The 22,213-nt window shown below is 39.2% G+C and overlaps 1 protein-coding gene across 1 annotated transcript in view; it reads right to left on the bottom strand.

Annotated features, from left to right (window-relative positions):
• Positions 1-13,998: 13,998 nt before the first annotated feature.
• The window catches only part of ninaC (STKc_myosinIII_N_like and MYSc_Myo21 domain-containing protein ninaC), a 373,628-nt gene continuing 365,413 nt past the window's right edge, over positions 13,999-22,213 (bottom strand). The window contains exon 29 of the mRNA XM_068227259.1: positions 13,999-15,690. Within this exon, the coding sequence (XP_068083360.1) occupies positions 15,232-15,690 (459 nt within the window). The 3' untranslated portion in view covers positions 13,999-15,231. The remainder of the gene's footprint in view (positions 15,691-22,213) is intronic.

Consider the following 22,213-nt stretch of genomic DNA (forward strand, 5'->3'; position numbering starts at 1 on the left):
TTTATGAAGATGAGACCTTGGATGATTAAAAAAAAAATTGTTTTTGGATTTGAAATGAAGAAGATGAGGAAGATAATAATTTTAGAACAATATTTTTTTATATACCTTGAATGAAATGCTACTGTGTACAAGAGATTGATGTGGAAGGATTTTAAATTATCCCATTTTTAAAAATAATCTTGAATAAAGTTGGTAGTTAAGAATTTAACTTATTATTATTATTATTGTACCGGGAGGTACACCTCCACTCCGCTAATTTAAAATGTGCGCCAGTTGAAACTCCTCTGCTGGAGGAAGTCTGAACTTTATCTACGCTATTAATTCTTTACCTTCTCAGAAGATGTCACCACGTGGAAAATTTTGAGTTTTTGAACTGTGTCATTTTTGATGTGTTTTTGTTTCGCTTGAAGTAAGAAGTGTGAACTTTCTCTTCTAGAGGACACTACTGAAGATCAACAATAGTGCACCCTAGTGCGGAGTCAAAGAACTATTTTGTTGGAGAAATTTTTATTTCAAATGTTTGTTTCTTGCTAAATTTCTTTCTGTTATTGTTTAAGTTGGCTGTATACCCCTCTTTTCCCCCTTGTTTTAAATTTATCCAATCCCGAATTTCTTTTAGTAATTTCCGACCAATCCGATGTATCTTCCCCCATCTTGGATATGTTTCTGTACCCTAGCCAATAAAGTAATTGTGGGCGGGTGTTTTCATTCCCCTAACGCCTAGAAACTTCCGCGAGAGGATTGAAACTGCTGATTTTAGGGTCTCCGGGCCACTTCTGTTCCATCTTTCAGTGTATAAAGTACATAGCAGGAGGCGGGAAGCGCCTCTTTCCTCGGCAGCGGTCATCAATAAGGTAATGGCCGATTAATAAATTCTTTCTTTGCTAGCTCAGCAGTTTAACTCTCGGGGCGGGTGCGAAGCGTTCCACCATGTAACCTTTTCCTAAAATGTAACAATCTTTCTTCTATTCTCTTTTAAGCTACCTTCTGGGATAGAGAGTGCTAACCCTCTCGAGCTCCCACTCTTATTGTTTTGAGGTGAACTTATTTTCTCAACCTATTCTTCGTTAATGTAAAACAAATTGCTCTTTTCTAAAGTCACCTCGGTAGTATGGGATTAGCCCTTGCATTAGTGGCCTAGAGCCAGATTAGGTTTTTTTAAAAACAAGTGTATTAGGAGTGCAGATTGCCTCCTCTCAAATTGTTATTTTAGAGGTCATGTAATTGCCCCTTTTCATTTAATAGACCTCAGTAGGTTGGGTATTGTACCCCTGTGTCTATGTCCAGTGAGGACAACTTGAAGGTGGAGTTTGGTGTGGCCTGGGAGAGGCTTAAATTTTGAGAGCGAGTGGCTCTTTTGAAAATTAAGTGTTGTATGCCTCGTGGAGGCTTTTCTGTGTAATTTGGAGCAAGGGCTCCTAGGTATGAATGGGGTTTTCTGCCCCTCTGTTAAAACTCGTGTTTGGGGTAAAACTGAGCTGATTGCCCAAGCTGTGTAAAATCAGGGCGCAAAGCCCAATTCCTGTAAATATTGTAACTACCCTTTTTGACTTGCTACTTTGTACCTGCCATGCTTGTTATTTCTTGTTTTTGAAAAGAAAATATAACCTTGTTAAATTTTAAATTAATTTTGCTTTCGTAGCTGGAGACCTATTCACACCCGCACCTTCTTTCACCTCTACCTACCACGGAAAAACTCCATAACAAGTGGTAGCAGAGCGTGGTTGAATGGGTCTCAATTTAGCCCCTTTTGACGGCTAAACATTGTTTGTTCCGAACTCTAACTATTTTCCCAGTTGCTGGAATTTTTTGAGTTTTTCAAAATTGTTCTGTCACCATGCCCGGCCCTCGCGATGTTCTCCATCTTAACTATTTGCGCAAGGAGGAGTTGATCTATGAATTGACTATTAGAAATGTACAATCTGGAGGCACGGTTGCAGTAGACACAAACAAGCTTAGAGAGTCCCTAGATTTGCCCATTTCCATCCCCAATTTGGGAGAGAAAGAAATTGACGACTCTCTTTCCACGATCACGGAGAATATTACTGGGCTAGCTTCTGTAGTTAGTTTTTTTGATGAAAATGATCCTTCTCCTAATCAAATTAAGCGTGTGCAAGCTAGGCTATATCATTTTTCGAATAGGGTTAACGATCTATTGTCTCTAAAGTTGAATGACGTTCAGAAGAAGGAAGCTAGTACGCTGCTTGAAAATATGTCTGAATTATCTAGCAAGGTCACTCAATTGTTAACAGGGGAGGTTCCTCCCAAAAGCGATCTACCCACCACAGTGAATGCAGGTAGTGAGGAAGCGCCTCCCAAGGGAGAAGTTAATAGGATAACCGTTGCTGCTCAAACTATCCCTGCCCCATTGGACAACAAATCTGAACGTCGTGCATCATTGAGTAACATCCGTTCTGAATTAACTTCCTTGCCATTGAAACCTTTACCTACTATGTCACCCGGGTTTAGCAGCTTGCCTCATCCATTGGCAATGTTGCTCAGAGGCATCTCTAGGTTTTCCGTTAATACCACCAGTGATGTAATTTCATTTTTAAGATTTCTAGTTGAATTTCAGGATCATGCCCTTGTGTTTTCTCTTTCTCCATGTCAAATTTTGCAAATTATCTATCCGTATGCTATTGGTATTCTCTCAGATAAAATCGTAAGAGCCATTGCCGAGCAATCATCTATTGAGGATTTCCATGCCCATTTGCTAGCTAACTTCATCCCGGCTAGGGCCAGGTCCTCCCTTATTCAGAAGTACTATTACCGTGTACAACGCTTGGATGAAAACTTGGCTGATTTCATACAGGACATTAAGTTTTATACTAGGGTGTTTGCTCTTCATTTCCCTGAGGATCAGATTGTACAAGCTATTGTGGAAGGGATTTCACCACCCTACAGGTCATATTTGTGTTTCGCGGCGTGCCCGCAAACTTTCTCTGAACTTGAAGCATTGGCCGTCTCAGCGGAAGGAGTTAGATACGCCGATTCTTTGCGTGTCGCGAAAGAACCCCCGCCTTCCTTTAGTAATACTCGGCCTCCACCTCGCCGACCAGTCAATCCCCGTAAATGTTATGCTTGCGGGTCGCCTGACCATCTGCGCAACAAGTGTCCACTGATCAAGTCAAGTGGGACAAGGAATGGAGCCGGGTCATCACAAGGCTGTTTTAAATGTGGGGCTTTCTCACATATCGCCAAGAATTGTCCCAATTCGAATAGCACCCCCTCCTGCTCAACTTCTGGTGCAAATTCCACCTATGCCAATAATAAAAAGTGACTAGTGGCTTCGGCTGAGTCGACTAATCCATCTTCCCGAGACTCAGCCCCTGGTAAACAGGTTGTAAATTCAGGGAACGAGCAATTTTCAAATTCATCTTTTGAAGGTCCCAAAGAGTGTCTTAGGATTGCGGCGGATACCCCCGCACCGGTCCCCTTTCTCAAAATTGAGTTAAATAACGAGCCTATAACAGCTCTCTTAGATTCAGGTAGTGTTTGTTCTATTATTTCGGCTGATTGGTATTCAAAATTGAAATCTGTTTGTAAACTTCCTAACTATTGTTTGTCGGCGACCCAATACGTTTCGGCTAATTCCTCTCCATTAGAAATTCTCGGTTCCTTATATGTCAAAATTCGTATTTTTAAATTCACATGGAAAGTTAAATTGTTTGTGGCCAAGCACTTGTCTTGCCCCATTATATTGGGAGCGGACTTTATTTCTCACACTGGTCTTGTGCTCGATCTTCAGAGTAGGTCTTGCACTTTCAAATTTGCCTCTAATTGTAATATCCCTCTATTAAAGTGTAATTCTGCATCATGTTCTTCTATTTCGCCTACCCAGGATGAGATGTTGTTAGACCTTAGGCATCTACCTGAGGAGCAGGCTGATAGTATTCGCAAATTGTGTCAGTCGTTTCCCGAGGTGTTCTCTGATACTTTTGGTGTTACTGACCTTATTGAATACAAAATTGAGGTCACGGATTCGATTCCTATCCATTTTCCACCTTATAGGCTATCTCCACCTAAAATGAAGGCTCTAAAAGAAATCATCGATCAGATGTTGAAGGACGGTATTATTAGGCCCTCTAAGTCAGCGTATTCTTCGCCTATTTTTTTAGTCCCGAAACCCCAAGGGGGCTTCAGGCCTGTCATTGATTACAGGGCTCTCAATCGGAAGGTGGTGTTACAATCTGTGCCCCTTCCCGACCTTCATTCTTGTTTTTCATGGTTTCGTAAGGCCAAGTTCTTTACTATCTTGGACTTGAATCAGGCCTATAATCAAATTCCCCTTGCCGAAGAGTCTAAACATCTTACAGCGTTTGCCACGGACTGGAATTTATACGAATACAACCGCGTGCCTTTCGGGCTCCCCACGGGAGCAGCTGTACTCACTAGGCTACTAGATAGGGTCTTCTCCGACATCAAATTTGAGTACTTATATCACTACTTGGACGATGTCGTCGTATTTTCAGAGACTTTTGAAGAACATCTAGATCATCTGCGAGAAGTTCTCGATCGCCTTCGTAAGGCTGGGTTAACTGTTAAGTTGTCCAAGGTTGCCTTTGCTAAGCCCTCTATGTCTTTCCTAGGGCATATTGTGTCACCGGATGGTGTAGCAGTCGATCATTCTAGAACACAGGCCATCCGTGATTTTAAACCTCCCAAAGACATTAAAGGTATCGCCAGGTTCATTGGTATGGTGAATTTCTTCAGGAAGTTTATTCCTAACTTCGCTAATAGAGCGGCGCCCTTAAACCTTCTTCGTAGGAAAGGCATCAAATTCGAGTGGGGACCTTCTCAACAAGCCGCTTTTGAAGACCTTAAATTAGCTCTTTGTAATGCCCCTGTACTTGCTATGCCTGATTTCTTGAAGAAATTCATTGTCCAAACCGACGCATCGTCGTCAGCGGTAGCTGCAGTCCTTCTTCAAGAGACTGAACTAGGGAGGCGCCCCATCGCCTATGCGTCTAGGACATTGTCGGCTCAAGAAGCCAAGTATTCCATCTATGAGCTCGAAGGTTTGGCAGTCTTATTCGCCTTAGAGAAGTTCCGTCTCTATCTGGAACATGTCAAATTCGACCTGGAGACAGATAATCAAGCCTTAAGCTGGGTCTTAGGTAGGCCGCGTCGTACTGGTCGTATAGCCCGCTGGGCCATCCATATTTCTGCCTTCCAGTTTGATGTTAGACATATCAGAGGTACCGAAAATGTTGTTGCTGATGGACTCAGCCGTATGTTTTCTAACGACGTCGAGACCCACGAACCGGTCGACAATTCATCACCTTCCGAGTCCATACTATCTAAGGTTAATGCCATCCTAACAGATGCTCCCATGCTCTTTAGGGATATCGAGAAATACCAACGTGAAGATCCGACGCTGGCTCCGATAATGGAAACCCTTTCTTCTGGGGAACATGTTGTCCCTTATGTTCTGAGGAATGGTGTTCTATGTTGCCCTTCGAGGCATGATAAGATGATGAAAGTTGTCGTTCCAGCTGTTCTTGTACCTATGATCTTCAAGTATTATCACGAGACCCCATTAGGAGGGCATCTTGGAATCTTTAAAACTCGTGAAAAGATTCGTGAAATGTTCATCTGGAAAGGTATGGACGGTGAAATCCGTGAACTAGTAAAGGCTTGTAAATCCTGTTTGCTTAGTAAACCGACCATGTCCACCAAGGTAGGCCTCTTGTCTTCTCAGCAAGCGTCGCGCCCCATGGAACGCCTGTATATTGATTATGTAGGACCATTCCCCCAGTCAAAGGGTAATGCCAACAAGTTCATCCTTGTGTGTGTAGATGGTTTTACCAGATTTTCTTGGTTATTTCCGACTAAGCTGGCTACCGCTCAGTCTACCATTACTGGCTTAAATTCTATTTTTGCTTCTTTTGGTCCGTGCCAATATATTGTATCTGATAATGCGAAGGCTTTTACATCTAACTTATTTCGTAAATTCTGTTTTGACTTATCCATCTCTCATGTAACTACTTCTGCTTATTACCCTCAACCATCTCTGGCTGAACGGGTTAATCGTAATCTCAGGTCCGCACTTATTGCCTATCATCATGAAGATCATTCCAGGTGGGACACGTCCCTGCATTGGTTAGCTTTTGCTTTGAATTCGGCGGTTCATGAATCTCATAAGTTCACTCCAGCTTCCTTGATGTTCAAGTTTGTTCCCAACACGCCGCTCTCTAACCTTTGGTCTCTGAGTGACATTCTACCCGAGACAATAGATCCGGATAATATTAAAGATCTTTGGAAGAAGGCTAAAGCCAATCTTAAGGTATCTCATGAAAAGGTTAGGGAAAAGTATGATCGTGGACGGAGACCCACCACTTTGAAGGTAGGTGACCAGGTGATGGTCAAGAATTTTGTTCCCGCGGGCAAGCTTGCCCCCAGATTTCATGGGCCATGCATCATTCTCGATTTTCTTACGCCGGTTACATTGTTAGTAAGCAATCCAGCCACCGAGAGGATATTTAGGGTTCACCTGTCCCAGGTGAAACCGGTGTAAATTTTGTGTCAACTTGCTTCATATAATTTGATAGGAATATGAAGGTTATATTTTTTTTTTTGAGTTCCACTCTTAAGGCATTCTGCTCCTTCTATTTTATTTTATATGTAAGCATTTCTGTAAAACCTCCCCCGATTTGTTAAACTGCCATCCTGTCCTTGCCACGGCCATTACCACGCTCCCGTCTCCTGCTCCACTACACACAGTGGCTGGCTTAGATGAAATGCCATGGATATCTGCACGCCGCTGGCCCCTCAATCTCTCTACATCCCTGTGCCCTCAAAAGAAACATGATGGTCCAACACAATTTTGCCGCCTAGCTTAAATGTTTCAGTGCCCCCGCAGCCGCGCGGCGCTGTGCCGCGGCTGGGTTCGAGGACGGGCCCCCTCGGCCCCAGCGAGGACGACATGTGCACGGCGAGCCGGAGCTCTCCTCCCGGCCAAGGCTGATGTGCGGCGCACGACCTGCTACTTGCCCGCAGCCTGTATATGTTCACCGCGGGCGCGGCGTGTTTCAACACCTCTGCTTCCCTCATAGTGCGGGCGAGCGGTATCTCAGGGTACTTGAGGGGTCCGAGCGGCCTCCTTTGGACGCAAGCTGCAACGGCCGGTCTGGCCATCCAACTTCATCAACCTCAACTACATGGACAGTTACGATAAGCAATGACTACACTCGGGAATTCAACAGCAATATTTGGTGGACATTGCAAAATTTTTCATCACTTTTAAGTATTAAAAGTCTATCTTCGGAATTCTACTTCTACAAACTTAAAAACTTTACTTCATCTGCAACAACAAAATTTTGAAACTAAATCAAACCAAATTAAGAAAATCTTATAAATTTTTTTTTTTGGCAATTAATCTCCATATCTACATCAAAACTTGGACCTTGTTTTCAAACAATTTCATGTGTCACCCCGGGAGGAACTTTTGGGGGGGGGGAGGTCTGTACCGGGAGGTACACCTCCACTCCGCTAATTTAAAATGTGCGCCAGTTGAAACTCCTCTGCTGGAGGAAGTCTGAACTTTATCTACGCTATTAATTCTTTACCTTCTCAGAAGATGTCACCACGTGGAAAATTTTGAGTTTTTGAACTGTGTCATTTTTGATGTGTTTTTGTTTCGCTTGAAGTAAGAAGTGTGAACTTTCTCTTCTAGAGGACACTACTGAAGATCAACAATAGTGCACCCTAGTGCGGAGTCAAAGAACTATTTTGTTGGAGAAATTTTTATTTCAAATGTTTGTTTCTTGCTAAATTTCTTTCTGTTATTGTTTAAGTTGGCTGTATACCCCTCTTTTCCCCCTTGTTTTAAATTTATCCAATCCCGAATTTCTTTTAGTAATTTCCGACCAATCCGATGTATCTTCCCCCATCTTGGATATGTTTCTGTACCCTAGCCAATAAAGTAATTGTGGGCGGGTGTTTTCATTCCCCTAACGCCTAGAAACTTCCGCGAGAGGATTGAAACTGCTGATTTTAGGGTCTCCGGGCCACTTCTGTTCCATCTTTCAGTGTATAAAGTACATAGCAGGAGGCGGGAAGCGCCTCTTTCCTCGGCAGCGGTCATCAATAAGGTAATGGCCGATTAATAAATTCTTTCTTTGCTAGCTCAGCAGTTTAACTCTCGGGGCGGGTGCGAAGCGTTCCACCATGTAACCTTTTCCTAAAATGTAACAATCTTTCTTCTATTCTCTTTTAAGCTACCTTCTGGGATAGAGAGTGCTAACCCTCTCGAGCTCCCACTCTTATTGTTTTGAGGTGAACTTATTTTCTCAACCTATTCTTCGTTAATGTAAAACAAATTGCTCTTTTCTAAAGTCACCTCGGTAGTATGGGATTAGCCCTTGCATTAGTGGCCTAGAGCCAGATTAGGTTTTTTTAAAAACAAGTGTATTAGGAGTGCAGATTGCCTCCTCTCAAATTGTTATTTTAGAGGTCATGTAATTGCCCCTTTTCATTTAATAGACCTCAGTAGGTTGGGTATTGTACCCCTGTGTCTATGTCCAGTGAGGACAACTTGAAGGTGGAGTTTGGTGTGGCCTGGGAGAGGCTTAAATTTTGAGAGCGAGTGGCTCTTTTGAAAATTAAGTGTTGTATGCCTCGTGGAGGCTTTTCTGTGTAATTTGGAGCAAGGGCTCCTAGGTATGAATGGGGTTTTCTGCCCCTCTGTTAAAACTCGTGTTTGGGGTAAAACTGAGCTGATTGCCCAAGCTGTGTAAAATCAGGGCGCGAAGCCCAATTCCTGTAAATATTGTAACTACCCTTTTTGACTTGCTACTTTGTACCTGCCATGCTTGTTATTTCTTGTTTTTGAAAAGAAAATATAACCTTGTTAAATTTTAAATTAATTTTGCTTTCGTAGCTGGAGACCTATTCACACCCGCACCTTCTTTCACCTCTACCTACCACGGAAAAACTCCGTAACAATTATTATTATTATTATTATTATTATTATTATTATTATTATTATTATTATTATTATTATTATTAAATTAGAGGATTAATTTAAGTTAATTTCATGAGGGCTGATGAATAATTGAATTTTAAATCAGGTATATTTTGATTTAATGACTTAATTGATATGCCAAGATACTAAAACTTAAGAGAGGGGATTCTCAGTTGGACACACGTAAAAAAAAAATGTTTTTTTATATAATTAAATCCCTGAGACATAATTCGTAGCTAGCTGAAGATTTTCTTGTATGCCAGCATATGACTAGATAAAAGAAAGAGTATACACTCAGGTTTTTTTTATTTTTTTTTCCAAAATGGCGCCCGGTAATGACGACGTAGTGTTTTATTCTCCGAGTAAATTAATCGTAAAATGTGACGAAAAGTGCGGAAAATGTCGAAAATTAGTGAAAAATGGAATGTTGTGTGATTCATGTGATCGATGGTGGCATTATAAGTGCGGAAATTGCCCTAGAGACGTAAAAACTAATGAAAATGTTGACTGGATTTGTGAGCAGTGTGTTCGGAATGTTGTTGTTGGGGACGGCGTTGACGAAGCACCGAAAACAGTCGATGAGGAATATAAAAGTGCATTAGAAATTATAAACATTCTAAAAAAGGACAATGAGACTCTTAAAGTTGAAAATCGAGAATTAAAAGAAAGACTGCGATCGCTAGAATTTGGGACTGACCATTCTTCGAGTGATATACCGGTACCAGGTACAAACTCGAGCACGTGGTGTCAAGTAGTTCGTGGATGGCCGGCTAAGAAGAAATCTACAACTGAATTTCCGGAAATAAACATTAGAAGTAGGTTTTCTGCCCTAAATAATCTAATCCTGGAAGAAAGTGATCGCGCGCGTGAAACCAAATCATCGCGATCCGTTGCCGTGCCGAGTTTAAAATTTAGGCCTAGAATTCAGATTCAAGACCCAGTTAGGCCTAAATCAGCGAAGGTAGCTGTGTTTGGTGATAGCCAAGGAAGGGGAATTGCGGGAGTTATTAACGACGAGAATATAGCAGCAACCGGAGAAATATATCCAGGAGCTTCTATCAGCAGTGTTGTGGAAAACGTAGAAGTAGCAACTAGGAACTTCGGGAGCGGCGATGCAGTGCTTATCATCGGTGGGACGAACGACGTAGCTCGCGACGACGCCAAGAATGTAAGATCACAACTTAAACATACACTAGGGAAGCTGACCCACACTAACGTTTTTGTAGTGAACGTGCCCCACAGGCATGATTTGAGTAGAGACTCGTGTGTGAACATTGAAGTGGACAAGGTCAATACAGATATTGTTAAAATTTGTAAACATTTTCGGAATACTCAGGTTATTGAATGCAGCAGTTTTGAGAGATACTGTTATACAAAACATGGCCTCCATCTAAACAATTCAGGTAAACGAAAGATAGCAAATATTGTTCTAGATTTTATTAATCTTAAGATATGTACTGTAAAACAGGCAACTCCCTTGAGTTATAATACTGACCAGGAAAACTAGTAGAAAGAGCCAGCTGTACTTCAAGCTGGCTCAGTCAACTAGAAAAAGAAACTCAGGATAGTAAGGAATTTCAAGTTACCCAATTGCAACAGTCAAGTTTTAGGGAGGAAGGGGGTCTGAGATTGCTCTTGGTAAACTGTCAAAGTGTAGTAAATAAACAATTAAAATTCGGTACATTGATGGAATCTTATGAGACTGATGTGGTGATAGGAGTGGAATCGTGGTTGAAAGAAGGGGTGGGTAATAGAGAAGTATTTCCAGAAGGGTACACAGTCTATCGTAGAGACCGAGGAGATAAAAAGGGAGGGGGGTGTTTATTCTGGTGAAGGAAAATTACTGTTCACATGAATGGTTTACCGATGAAAGGGATGAAATATTAGGGATAAAATTAGTTTGTGATAATATGAAGGAGGTGGGAATTATAGGAACATACAGGCCTGGAAGAGAGGAAAGAGACATGGAAATCTTTGAAAAAATAATAGATTATACTCATAAAAACAATAATAATGATATGGTAATAATTGGGGGAGATCTAAATTTGCCTGAAGTTGAATGGAAAGGAGCTGCAAGTGAAGCCCATGAACAGAAACTGGCAAATAAGTTAATTTGGGAGGGAGGATTTACACAAGTAGTACAAGAACCGACTCGTCTCAATAACTTACTAGATGTATTCTTGGTTAAACCATGGGAAATTGTTGATAAAACTGTGGTAATTTAAGGAATAGGAGACCATAAGGCTGTAATGATGGATGTAGGACTCGTACCAAAAAGGCTTAATAAGAGGGTTACACAAGACAAGAAATTGTACAGAAATACTAAAGTTGATGAATTTGGGACTTACCTTAAATCACAATTCAGTTGTTGGATAAGTGAAGGGTGTAACGTGGATACACTTTGGGCTAAATTTAAAGGAATTATTTGGGAAGGAGAGAAGAGATTTGTACCTGTTAAGAAGGGTAAAATGACCTCAGACCCTGTTTATTATACAAGGGAAATAAGAAAATTAAAAAGAAAATGTAGAATAGTAAACAGGAAAATCAAAGAGGTTAGGGAGAGTAGAGAAACTAGAAAACAGCTAATGAGGGAACTGAATAGAGTGAAAAAGGAAGCAAAAGAGAATTATATGAATGGCATACTTCAAGAGGGTAATGACCACAAAGGGAAATGGAAAAAGCTGTATTCATATATCAGGAATCAAAAAGGAAAAGGAGTCCAAATTCCTACAATGGTGGGAGAAGGGGGTGAACACTATTTAACAGATACTGAGAAAGCAAACCTATTTAGTAGGGAATTTAGAGATTCAGTAGATGATTGTCAAGAGTTGGAAACCGAAACAGAAGATAGAGAGGGAGACAGACAGAGGGAAACAAGAAGCTTCTCATTCACAAACGAAGATATTTTCAGAGAAATCCAACTGCTTCAGCAAGGAAAAGCTGCAGGAAGTGATCAAATTACTGGGGAGGTATTAAAGACAATGGGGTGGTACATAGTGCCTTATTTAAAATTTCTCTTTGACTATGTCATAAATAATAGTGTAATACCAAAGGAATGGAAGGAATCTATAATAATACCAATTTATAAAGGAAAGGGTGATAAAAGGAAACCAGAGAACTACAGACCAATCAGCCTGACCAGTATAGTTTGTAAAATTCTGGAGAGTTTAATATCGAAGTACATCAGAGGGATATGTGATGATAAAAATTGGTTCATGAGGAGCCAGTATGGATTTAGAAAGAAATTTTCTTGTGAGGCACAACTGGTGGGATTTCAGCAGGACATATCAGATCAGTTGGATTCAGGAGGTCAGTTAGATTGCATAGCCATAGATCTTTCCAAAGCCTTTGATAGAGTGGAACATGGAATATTATTAAAGAAATTGGAGGGAATAGGATTGGACGTAAGGGTTACACGTTGGATAAAAGCATTTCTAAATTCAAGGGTTCAGAAAGTCAAAGTAGGAAATAATGTATCGCAGGAAGAGAAAGTTTGGAAGGGAATTGCACAGGGTAGTATAATCGGTCCGTTACTTTTCTTAATATACGCAAATGATTTAGGGAACAATATAACATCAAAAATAAGATTGTATGCAGATGACATAATTGTTTATAGAGAAATAAACAACATTGAGGATTGTTCAGAATTACAAAGGGACCTTGAAAGTATCCAACAATGGGTTGAAGAAAATAATATGAAGGTTAATGGAGGCAAATCAACTGTTACAACTTTTACAAACAGGAGCTTTAAAACTGAATTTGAATATACTTTGGATGAGGTAGTTATCCCAAAAGATGGCAAGTGCAAATACTTAGGTGTGAGATTTGAAAGTAATTTGCACTGGAAGGGTCATATTGATGACATTGTTGGGAAAGCATACAGATCATTACATGTCATAATGAGGCTACTTAAAGGATGCAACAAAGAATTAAAAGAAAAAAGTTACTTGAGTATGGTTCGTCCATTATTGGAATATGCAAACAGTGTTTGGGATCCTCACCAAGAATACCTAATAAAAGAAATAGATAGTGTGCAGAGGAAAGCAGCAAGATTTGTAACAGGGGATTTCAGGAGAAAGAGTAGTGTATCAGAAATGTTAAAGGAACTTGGGTGGGAAACTTTAAGTAAGAGAAGGGAGAAAACTAGACTTACAGGATTATATAGAGCCTATACAGGAGAAGAAGCATGGGGAGATATCCGTGAGAGGCTTCAGATGGAAAATAATTATATCGGCAGGACTGACCACAAATATAAAATTAGAAGGAATTTTAGCAGAAGCGATTGGGGTAAATTTTCATTCATTGGGAAGGGTGTGAAGGAGTGGAACAGTTTACCAGGGGTAGTGTTTGATCCTTTTCCAAAATCTGTACAGATATTTAAGAAGAGAATAAACAGCAACAGAGAAAATAAATGAAGTGTTAGAGGGCATTCGACCGGTGCAGGTTATTGTAAATAAAAAAAAAAATGTGTGTGAATAAATTAATTCCATCCCCTGGTCTAAGGAGTTTGGACAGCCAAAGTAGGGGACTGCCTGTAGGGGTGAAGTACAGTGGGGACTTCGAGGGCCCTGGGACCGCTACGGTAGCTGTGAAGGCCCTTCAGGAACTCTGAAAAGTGGTGGCAAAAGGGGCTCTGGTTAAGACGCAGCAGGTCGTTATGCTACTTAGGATCCAGAACGGGTAAAAAAAAAAAAAGTAAATAAATAAATGCAATGTAAATATTAATGTTATACCAGTTTTATAGTATCATTTGAAGCAATTCCACATACTGTAAATCAGTTGACTATATTTGTAAGTAGTACAGGAGATATTATAATTAGAATTTTGTAAACAATATAAATTTATTAAGGATGAGCTGTGTGTTTAATAGAAAACATTGTTAGCGTAAATTGTATAATATTGTATTATAGGAAAAATTTTCTTCTCTTGTTAATTTAATATTTAGTGCTTGACAATAATGTATTTTAGTGTACCATTTGCCACCGAGGTAGACACCTCATTTGCAAATAAAGAGATTTTGATTTTGTTTGCGAAAGGTCCAAGAAAAATTATCACCCGACTGTGGGGCTTGAAAAAGAGATAGAAGACACCCAATAAATGGCGCACTATAGAATAGTAAATAATCCTATATTATGTTTTATTGTCAAACTGAAGAGTACAGTAGGCCTACAATAGATTTTGCTCTCTCTAACCCAGAAATCGTATGTTAGGTCCTAATGTTAGGAGAAAAAATACCTGAATATTATAGGTTATTAAACAATGCTCTTTGTTTTATAGCATGCAGACTCACACCTTAGCTGAAATCAGAATGAGCCTCTTTATTGCAAATTTAGAACTGAGAAAAGCAATCTGTTAATAATTTGGGCCATCCTACAATAATATTAAAGGATATGTGCTTTAATGCCGGCCCCATGGTCTAACAAGCTTAGCTGGTTCGATGTCTACTCTGTCTACATGAGAACAATTGATGATTTATTTGATGATGAGGTAATAATAATAATAATCATATGGCCTCAGCTGCCGTCAATTTAATCAATATCGATGTTCCGTTGTACTCTAGGCCTACTAGATGGCAGAGTAAACTGAATCTCTCTATTGTGTCTGTGGCTGAGATTTAATTCATTTTGTCAGGTAAACACCAAATGTGTCACCAGAGATCTTTTACATGTCGACATCGTATGACATGGAGTGTCGAATGGACTTTCTTTCCCCGCCCTTCAAAAATTCGACTACCTGTGCCGGGTTTAAAACTGCTATCTTTGGACCCGGAAGCTGACACTCTACCACTTATCCCCAGAGGTAGCTATGGTGAGCTAGCAGTCCCAGTATAGAAAGCCAAGAAAAACAGTGCTGACCACACATCACCTTGTAATCTGCAGGCTTTTGGGGTGAGTAGTGGTCGCTTCGTAGGCCAATTCCCATCGTGGCTGTAGCACCCTGGGAGATATCTTCTTTAATGCATATTCAAGCCTATAATTTTCCAATGCAGAAAACAGCAAATTTTATATTGCAAAATATTATCTTCCAGGCTAACAGGTGGCTTAACTACCACACACAATCTGATGAGACCTATGTGGCATAAAGGTATGTTCCTAATATTATTTCCTAGTATCATAATGAAAAAATAGTTATGTTTAGGTCTATGAAATTCTCTGAATCTCTGAAAAGGGAGAAGGTGGGGCAGGGGAGGTGGCAGGTGCCTTGGAAATCTTAATTGAATTTGCAGTGATTCATGAAGGTAGTTCTTTCACAATGGTAAGTTCTATTTATAGTTCAGATACCTGCCCTTGAACAATAATCCCTGGTGCTAATTCAGTCATCAGAGCTGGATTAGTGATTTCATTCCTGTTAATCATATCTTCCTCAATGTTATTGTAATACCCAACAGATGTGTTATAAGAAACATTTCGTGGTTCATTGTTATACATCTTAATATTGCTATGGTTTCTGTTTCGTGTTTGTGAATCTGCATAGGATGATGCCATGTACCCATGATTCTGGTTTTGACTTGATTTCATGTTAGTTGATGGGGAATATCTCACACCAGGCTCATTCCCATATTGCTTTTGTCTAGATGGAGAATAGTATGATGACCCAGGCATGTCATTTTTCTCAGGTCGCTCTGGAGTTGTAGCTAGTGGATAGTAAGTTGATGCTGAAATACTATTGTTGTTATCTGCCCTCTTCAATGATGCCCTGTTGTGATTTGTCTTCCGCAGCATTCCCTGCAGAAAGAGAACCAGAAATTCAAATGAGTATGCACTTCATGCTGGATTTTAAACTATGCACTTGAGTTTATTTTTTTACAGATAAAAACACTTCCAATTAAAAATGTGTCACTATGAAACTGTTAATATTTGTGAAATACATACATGCTTGAGAATTTTTTAAAAAGACTGGAGGATATCTTGTAGATATAATATCTACAAAGAGCATTTCATTAGAAGATCGTTATATACTGATATGTACGGGGTCTTTATTTTAAACCGATGCAAGTCAGGCACAGTGCTAATTGTGAGGCGACTTCACTACATACAACCACAGTAGCAGAGTTATCTGCAGGCTCAGGCTGATAGTCGAGCATAGTGAGAATGATAAATGAAGTTTCTTACTGACTTCAGCATTAGTTTAGTAACACTTCTATCACTCTAGTCTTAATAAATTGATTTTGGCAGTGTAGTTTCTCTAAGAAAAGTTTTTAATAATGTTATTTAAAAAGTAACATTTACATTAGAACAACATGTTTTCACTGTGGAATATTATGTGATGTATGAAACTATTAAGGAGAGCTTATTTCAAGTTATTCACAGATTATATAAAGTTAGTCTTCTAAATGGGAATGCATGCTTAATATAGTGAAGAACTTTGCACCATCAGGTTATTTTCTTAACAGAGAAAATGCTTGCCATATAGGTTTGTGTCACTTCCTTGTGCCCAAAAAGCAACTAAACTGTTAAAAATGAAACCATGCAAACTTGCAACTGTCCAAAATTTAAGGGAGCTGTTTGAGTTCAGTTTTGTAATTGTCTTTTATACAGTTTCTTCACCTTGGGTATGTTGATCTGAAATTATCAATCTTTACTGATGAGGCATGGATTCATTAGAGTGAAGAGCTGCAGGAGACCATCTGATGAGCTATAATGAACATCTCATAGGCTGAAATTTGCCAAATGTTTACAAATCTGTTTCAGAGATGTCAAGCTTGTTTAAGAGCTAAGGAATATCACCTTAAGTATCTCCTTTAATGCCAGTAAGCTAGATTAACCAGAAATAGTTGATGTATAGTTATAAATTAAAGACCTGGTAGGCCTATATACATACTGGGTTAGTCCAGCTAAAATGTAGACCTCAAATAACTTTAAACCAGTAAAGACATAAAAAATCTATTAGCCTTCAGTAATGGTGTTAATAAGGGGCTCATAACATTTTGCACAGACCGTTTCCTGTAAATCCAACCTCTCTTCTGCATTGGTGGGAGATGGGCAGTGGCTTGAAGTTGGAGGCTGCCTCTAGGAATGAAGTACAGCAGGGGACTAATGCTGCCACTATGAAGGCTATATGGAATCGTGAAAATTTATGGCTTACGGGGTTCTGGTGAACTTACATCTGACCTAGCAAGGCAGTTGTGAATATTTAAATGTTTTCAAGAATGAAAGGATTGTCAGGACCTACATTTACCACAACCTAAGCATGATAAAGTTACATGATTTAGAACTATTAAATATTGATGCAAGTGTAGTAAACTGATATAATTTGAAAACAATATTCTTTAACCCATGGATAAATAATGCTATTATTATTATTATTATTATTATTATTATTATTATTATTATTATTTGTGAGGTATAGCTCTGAAGTGTTTATATCCACGTATTAGTATCATTATTATTTATGATTGCATTGTTTGTGAGGTTAAGTCATGAAACATGTGCTGTGTATATATATATATATACACACACGAGTTTTAGTTAATGGGAAGAACCTGTAACTAATAGTATATAATTTATTATTACCTGTATATATGGTGTGTAATCCACTACAGTATTGTGCAACACATTGTAATAACCAGAATAACACTAGGTAAGACGAGAACTATGGAGAACCTTCCTTCCAGTTGTAACTATGTGCTAAGCACACTAGAATTTACTAGAAGATTTGCTGTGACATATCCTTCTAGAAGCCTGGCCAGGTGACATACATAAGGAACCGGTCTTGATGGCGGAGTGGAGTTATTATTTAACAGGAATTGTGTTTTGTTTAGTCCGATATGCTAATGTAAGCAGTCAGCATTCAACTGTTTCAAGGTGCAGTCTCCATGTGCTTAGTGATAGGCAGTTATTAAAAATGGTTGTTTGTTGATGTGTGCGTTTTGTTTGTGACGGCAGTTGATTAGGTTATGTGTGTGTTTAATGTGTAACTTGTAAATAATTAACTGTAAATAAAAATCCTTTTACGCAATTTGACAGCATTTTGTGTGCATCTTTATGGCTACATTATTGACAACCGTGGACAGGACATAATAATTTATGAGTGAATACGAGTGTAGTGCGAAATAGAACAAAATGCAAGTGATACTAGAAAAGATGTCCGCTCAACACTCAAAGATGGACTCGCCAAGAGAAATCTTCCAATGAACGGCAAGAAGAAATCGCTGCGGACATAGTTACGGAAAGATCTCATAGAAAAAAAAAAGATCCCGAAAAGTTTTTCATCGAAGCCAATGAAGATTCCCATTCAGAAGATGAGGTAAATATTCCCAAAACGTGTTCTAATTTAATGATGCAGGCACTCAATGACAAAATCTCAGACGTTGATTCGTGAATTAATTCCAACTTAACAGATCAAATTTCGAAAGTAAATGACAAACTTTCAGACAAAATTTCAGATGAAATTTCCCAAGCTAATACAGTTTTAACCGGACAATTAGCACAAGTGTACACATAGGTTTACAATGTAGAACAGGGCCTAGAATAGAAAATTTCAACTGTGGATGACAAAATTTCATCCCAAATTAGTGACGTCACCAGTCGATTAATGCAGCAAATATCGGACATCAGGTCAAAACTGGGACAGATTGAACAGATTGTTAGTAGGGTAAGCCAGCTGGAAGGGGATATCTCAAACCATGGAGGAGGTGGAAATCCAGGTTTCCACCATAAAGCAACAGGTTGAGTGGAGTATTTCTACCATCGAGAGAAGTTTTGAAAGCCGTATTTCTGCTGTTGAGGAAGATTTTGGGAGCTGTATTTCTGCTGTTGAAGGAAGGTTAGAAAACCGGTTTTTGACCATCAAGAGAGATGTGCAGATTATAAGAGAAAGCATCCTTCTCACAGGACGTATCGCCACACCTTTAAACCCTTCAAACCTAACCTGCAATACAGGACACCTAGACCCGATGGTGATTATACAGAGCCTTCCGGAATACCACGGGCAACTAGCTTCATCGAGGGTTCGATCAGTCTATTAGGAAGGACTAATTTACCAGAGGACATCTTCGTGCAACTCATCACACTGCAATTAAAGGGACAAGCCGCTACTTGGTGCAATAACTTGAAGGGCTTAAATTTAAACTGGACGGACTTCAAGAGGGAATTTCTCACTAGGTTTAATTCCAAAGGGCTGAAGTGCTCCGTGAAGAGGAAGCTACTGACTGAGGCACAACCCACTGGCATGAGAGCTAGCACCCTTGTCCTACAGACGTACCAGCTCTTCAAGCGTCTGCACCTGGAAGGAAGTGAGAGCAAGATCTTACCAGATATCACAGAGCTGCTCCACAATAAGGATCAACCCCTAGTAAAAGTATCACAACCGAGATCCTTTATCTATGTAGAATCATCGCCCAGTTGTAGGAGGAACACATGAGGAAAGCTACGGAACAGACCAGCGCAGTTAGGAAGTGCTACCAGTGTGGAAGAACAGGACACTTGAAGAACAAGTGCCTTCCTTGATGTCGGAGAAACTAGGTCCGGCCCATTCTGGATTAAGGTGGCATAGGACCAGGAACAGGAAGGTGCCTCAAAACCTGACAGACACGCAGCCCTGGACAAGCAGGGGAGGGATTGTTCAGAATGTGGTTAGAACAGACCAATCTCACCCAGCGATCGTCTTAAGGATAGGCAACGAGAATTTTTAGATATTTTAGATATTTTATTCTCCCACCATTGAGTACAGAAAATGCACACTAGGTACTGTCAGTATTAATAAAAATAATCTATATACAATATCTTAGTCATAATGCTTGAGTCATTAGAAAAATTATTTTAGCTACCTACATTAGGTCAGGTTTTGAAATACCACATTCTAGATACTCTTCTTCTTCTTCTTCTTTTATGACCACATAGGATCACTTTAGTCAGTCCGTCGTTCAGGTCTCTTTGAAGGGATTGTTCGGGCTTTGCGGTCCTCCCAGTACTTCTTCAGACGCTCCGATCTTCGTGCCCTTTCCTCAGTTGAAAATGTGCGTGTTGTTGGTTTGTTTTGTGTAAGGGTAAAGCGGAGGTTTGTATTCTTGAGTTTTGTATTCAATTTTATCTTATTTTTGGTGTCTTCTGTTGTAAGGCCTATTTCCTTCAGATCCTCTCTTACTTCTCTGATCCATTTACATCCTGTTGTGGTATTTTTTGAGACGAGATTGTGTTGTACTAGTTGTTTCAGAAGTCTCGAGTCCTGCATCCTAATGATATGTCCAAAGAATCCCAGTCTCCTCTTACGCATAGTATCTGTAATGGGTTCTAGCTCTTTGTACACGACTTTGTTAGGTATTAACCGCCACTGTCCATCTTTCTGATATTTTTTGTTGATACAGGTTCTTCCAATCCTCCTTTCAATTTTCTGAAGTCTGTCAGTCTTTGATTGTTTATTCAGGTAAAAGAGTGTTTCTGCTGCATATGTAGCTTCCGGTTTTATAACTGTGTTGTAGTGTTTTATTTTTGTATTTATTGATAGACATTTCTTTTTGTAGATATCCCATGTTAATTTTTGTGCTTTAGCTAATCTATTTGTTCTTACTTGGATTGAGATTTTTTCATTTAAGTTATGTGTTATTACTTCTCCAAGATATTTAAACTGAGTTACTATTTTGATTTTATTACCATTTATGGTGACTTCTTTTAGCTGTGTTGGTTTTTGGGGCATAATTTCTGTTTTTTCAAATGATATTTTGAGGCCAATTTTATTTGCAATGTTTTGAAGTTCTGATATCTGGGTTTTTGCTTCTTTTATGTCCACTGCTAGTAATGCTAAATCGTCAGCAAAACCCAGGCAATTTGTTTTGATTTTTCGGCCAATCTTTATTTTGGGGGGACATTTTCTAAACCATTCCCTCATTACCATTTCTAGAGCACAGTTAAATAATAGTGGTAAAATGCCTTTTTCCTTAAAAATTGTAACAGTACCCTGTTAAATGCACTATTGTTTAATATTCAAATAGGTAGTGGAAGCTTATTGTACATCTTAAGCTGTTGATAACAGTGGCTGTTTGTGCTTTTACTAAGCCTGGAGTAAGGAGTATCCAGATCAATCTTGTGTTGTGCATGTGAACTGTAAATCTTTCTTTAAATTTGGAAAGATTCTCTTTCACATGCATAATATTTGTAAGAATGTATAAACAGGGAACTGTCATAATTTTTAGGCTCACAAAGGAAGTTTTACAGGAGTCTCTAAATTCTAATCCAGCAATTAGATGGACTGCCTTTTTCTGCCATATAAATACGTTATTTGATGTAGGACAATTGCCCCATAACCTGATCCCATACAGTATATGAGGGTGAAAGAAAGCATGATAGGATGCAAGTAGCATATCCCGACTGATGCAGGTTTTTAGTTTCTGCAACAGATACCACACCCTGGGTAATCTCTTACAGAGTTCTGATGTATGTATTTCCCAGGTAAGTCGCGAATCTACATGTAGGCCTAATAATTTAACAGAATTACGGCAGCCATTATTTACAGTGTGATCCAAGGTAAATAGGATATTTTCTGTTTTAGTGACATTAGTTATTGTGATGAAACCAGTTTTCAGCAATTTTAACAGATGTGTTGACTTGGTTTTGTAGTGTTGTGATATCAACATTACTGTTTAGGAAAGTTGTATCATCAGCATATAGAACTGATGTGTAGGGAACATTACATACTAGGTCATTGATATAGACCAAAAACAGGAAAGTTCCCAAAACAGACCCTTGTGGGACACCTGCTTTAACCATTTCCATACCAGATTTTTTATCACTTATTACCACCATCTGTTTCCTTTGATGACGATAGGATGCCATTAATTTCAGTTCATGACCCCTTACTCCATAATAATCGAGCATATGAATTAAGATTTCAGGCGAGAGACAATCAAAAGCTTTTGTCAGGTCAATTAATGTAGCACCTGTGACTGTTTTATTCTCAAAATTATTTAATATGTCTCTGATGACACATTCAACTGCTTTTTTCAACTGCTTTTATCGTTGAATGGCCCTTTCTAAATCCAAACTGTTTGTTGCAAAGAAAATTATTTTTGAAAAAGTATTCGTCGAGTTGTATAAATATACAGGATTCAATAATTTTGCTCAGAATGGGTACTATTGTTATAGGGCAGTAATTTGATGGGCACATTCAATCCCCCTTTTTAAAGATAGGTATCACTTTAGACATCTTTAAACACTCAGGAAAAACACATTGTTTAAGCATTAAATTTATTATGTCAATGGCATTAATATCATGTCAATAACTGCTTTGATTGTATTGTTGGAGAGACCATAA

This window comes from Anabrus simplex, chromosome 4, assembly GCF_040414725.1.
Source record: "Anabrus simplex isolate iqAnaSimp1 chromosome 4, ASM4041472v1, whole genome shotgun sequence".
NCBI classification, from domain to species: domain Eukaryota; kingdom Metazoa; phylum Arthropoda; class Insecta; order Orthoptera; family Tettigoniidae; genus Anabrus; species Anabrus simplex.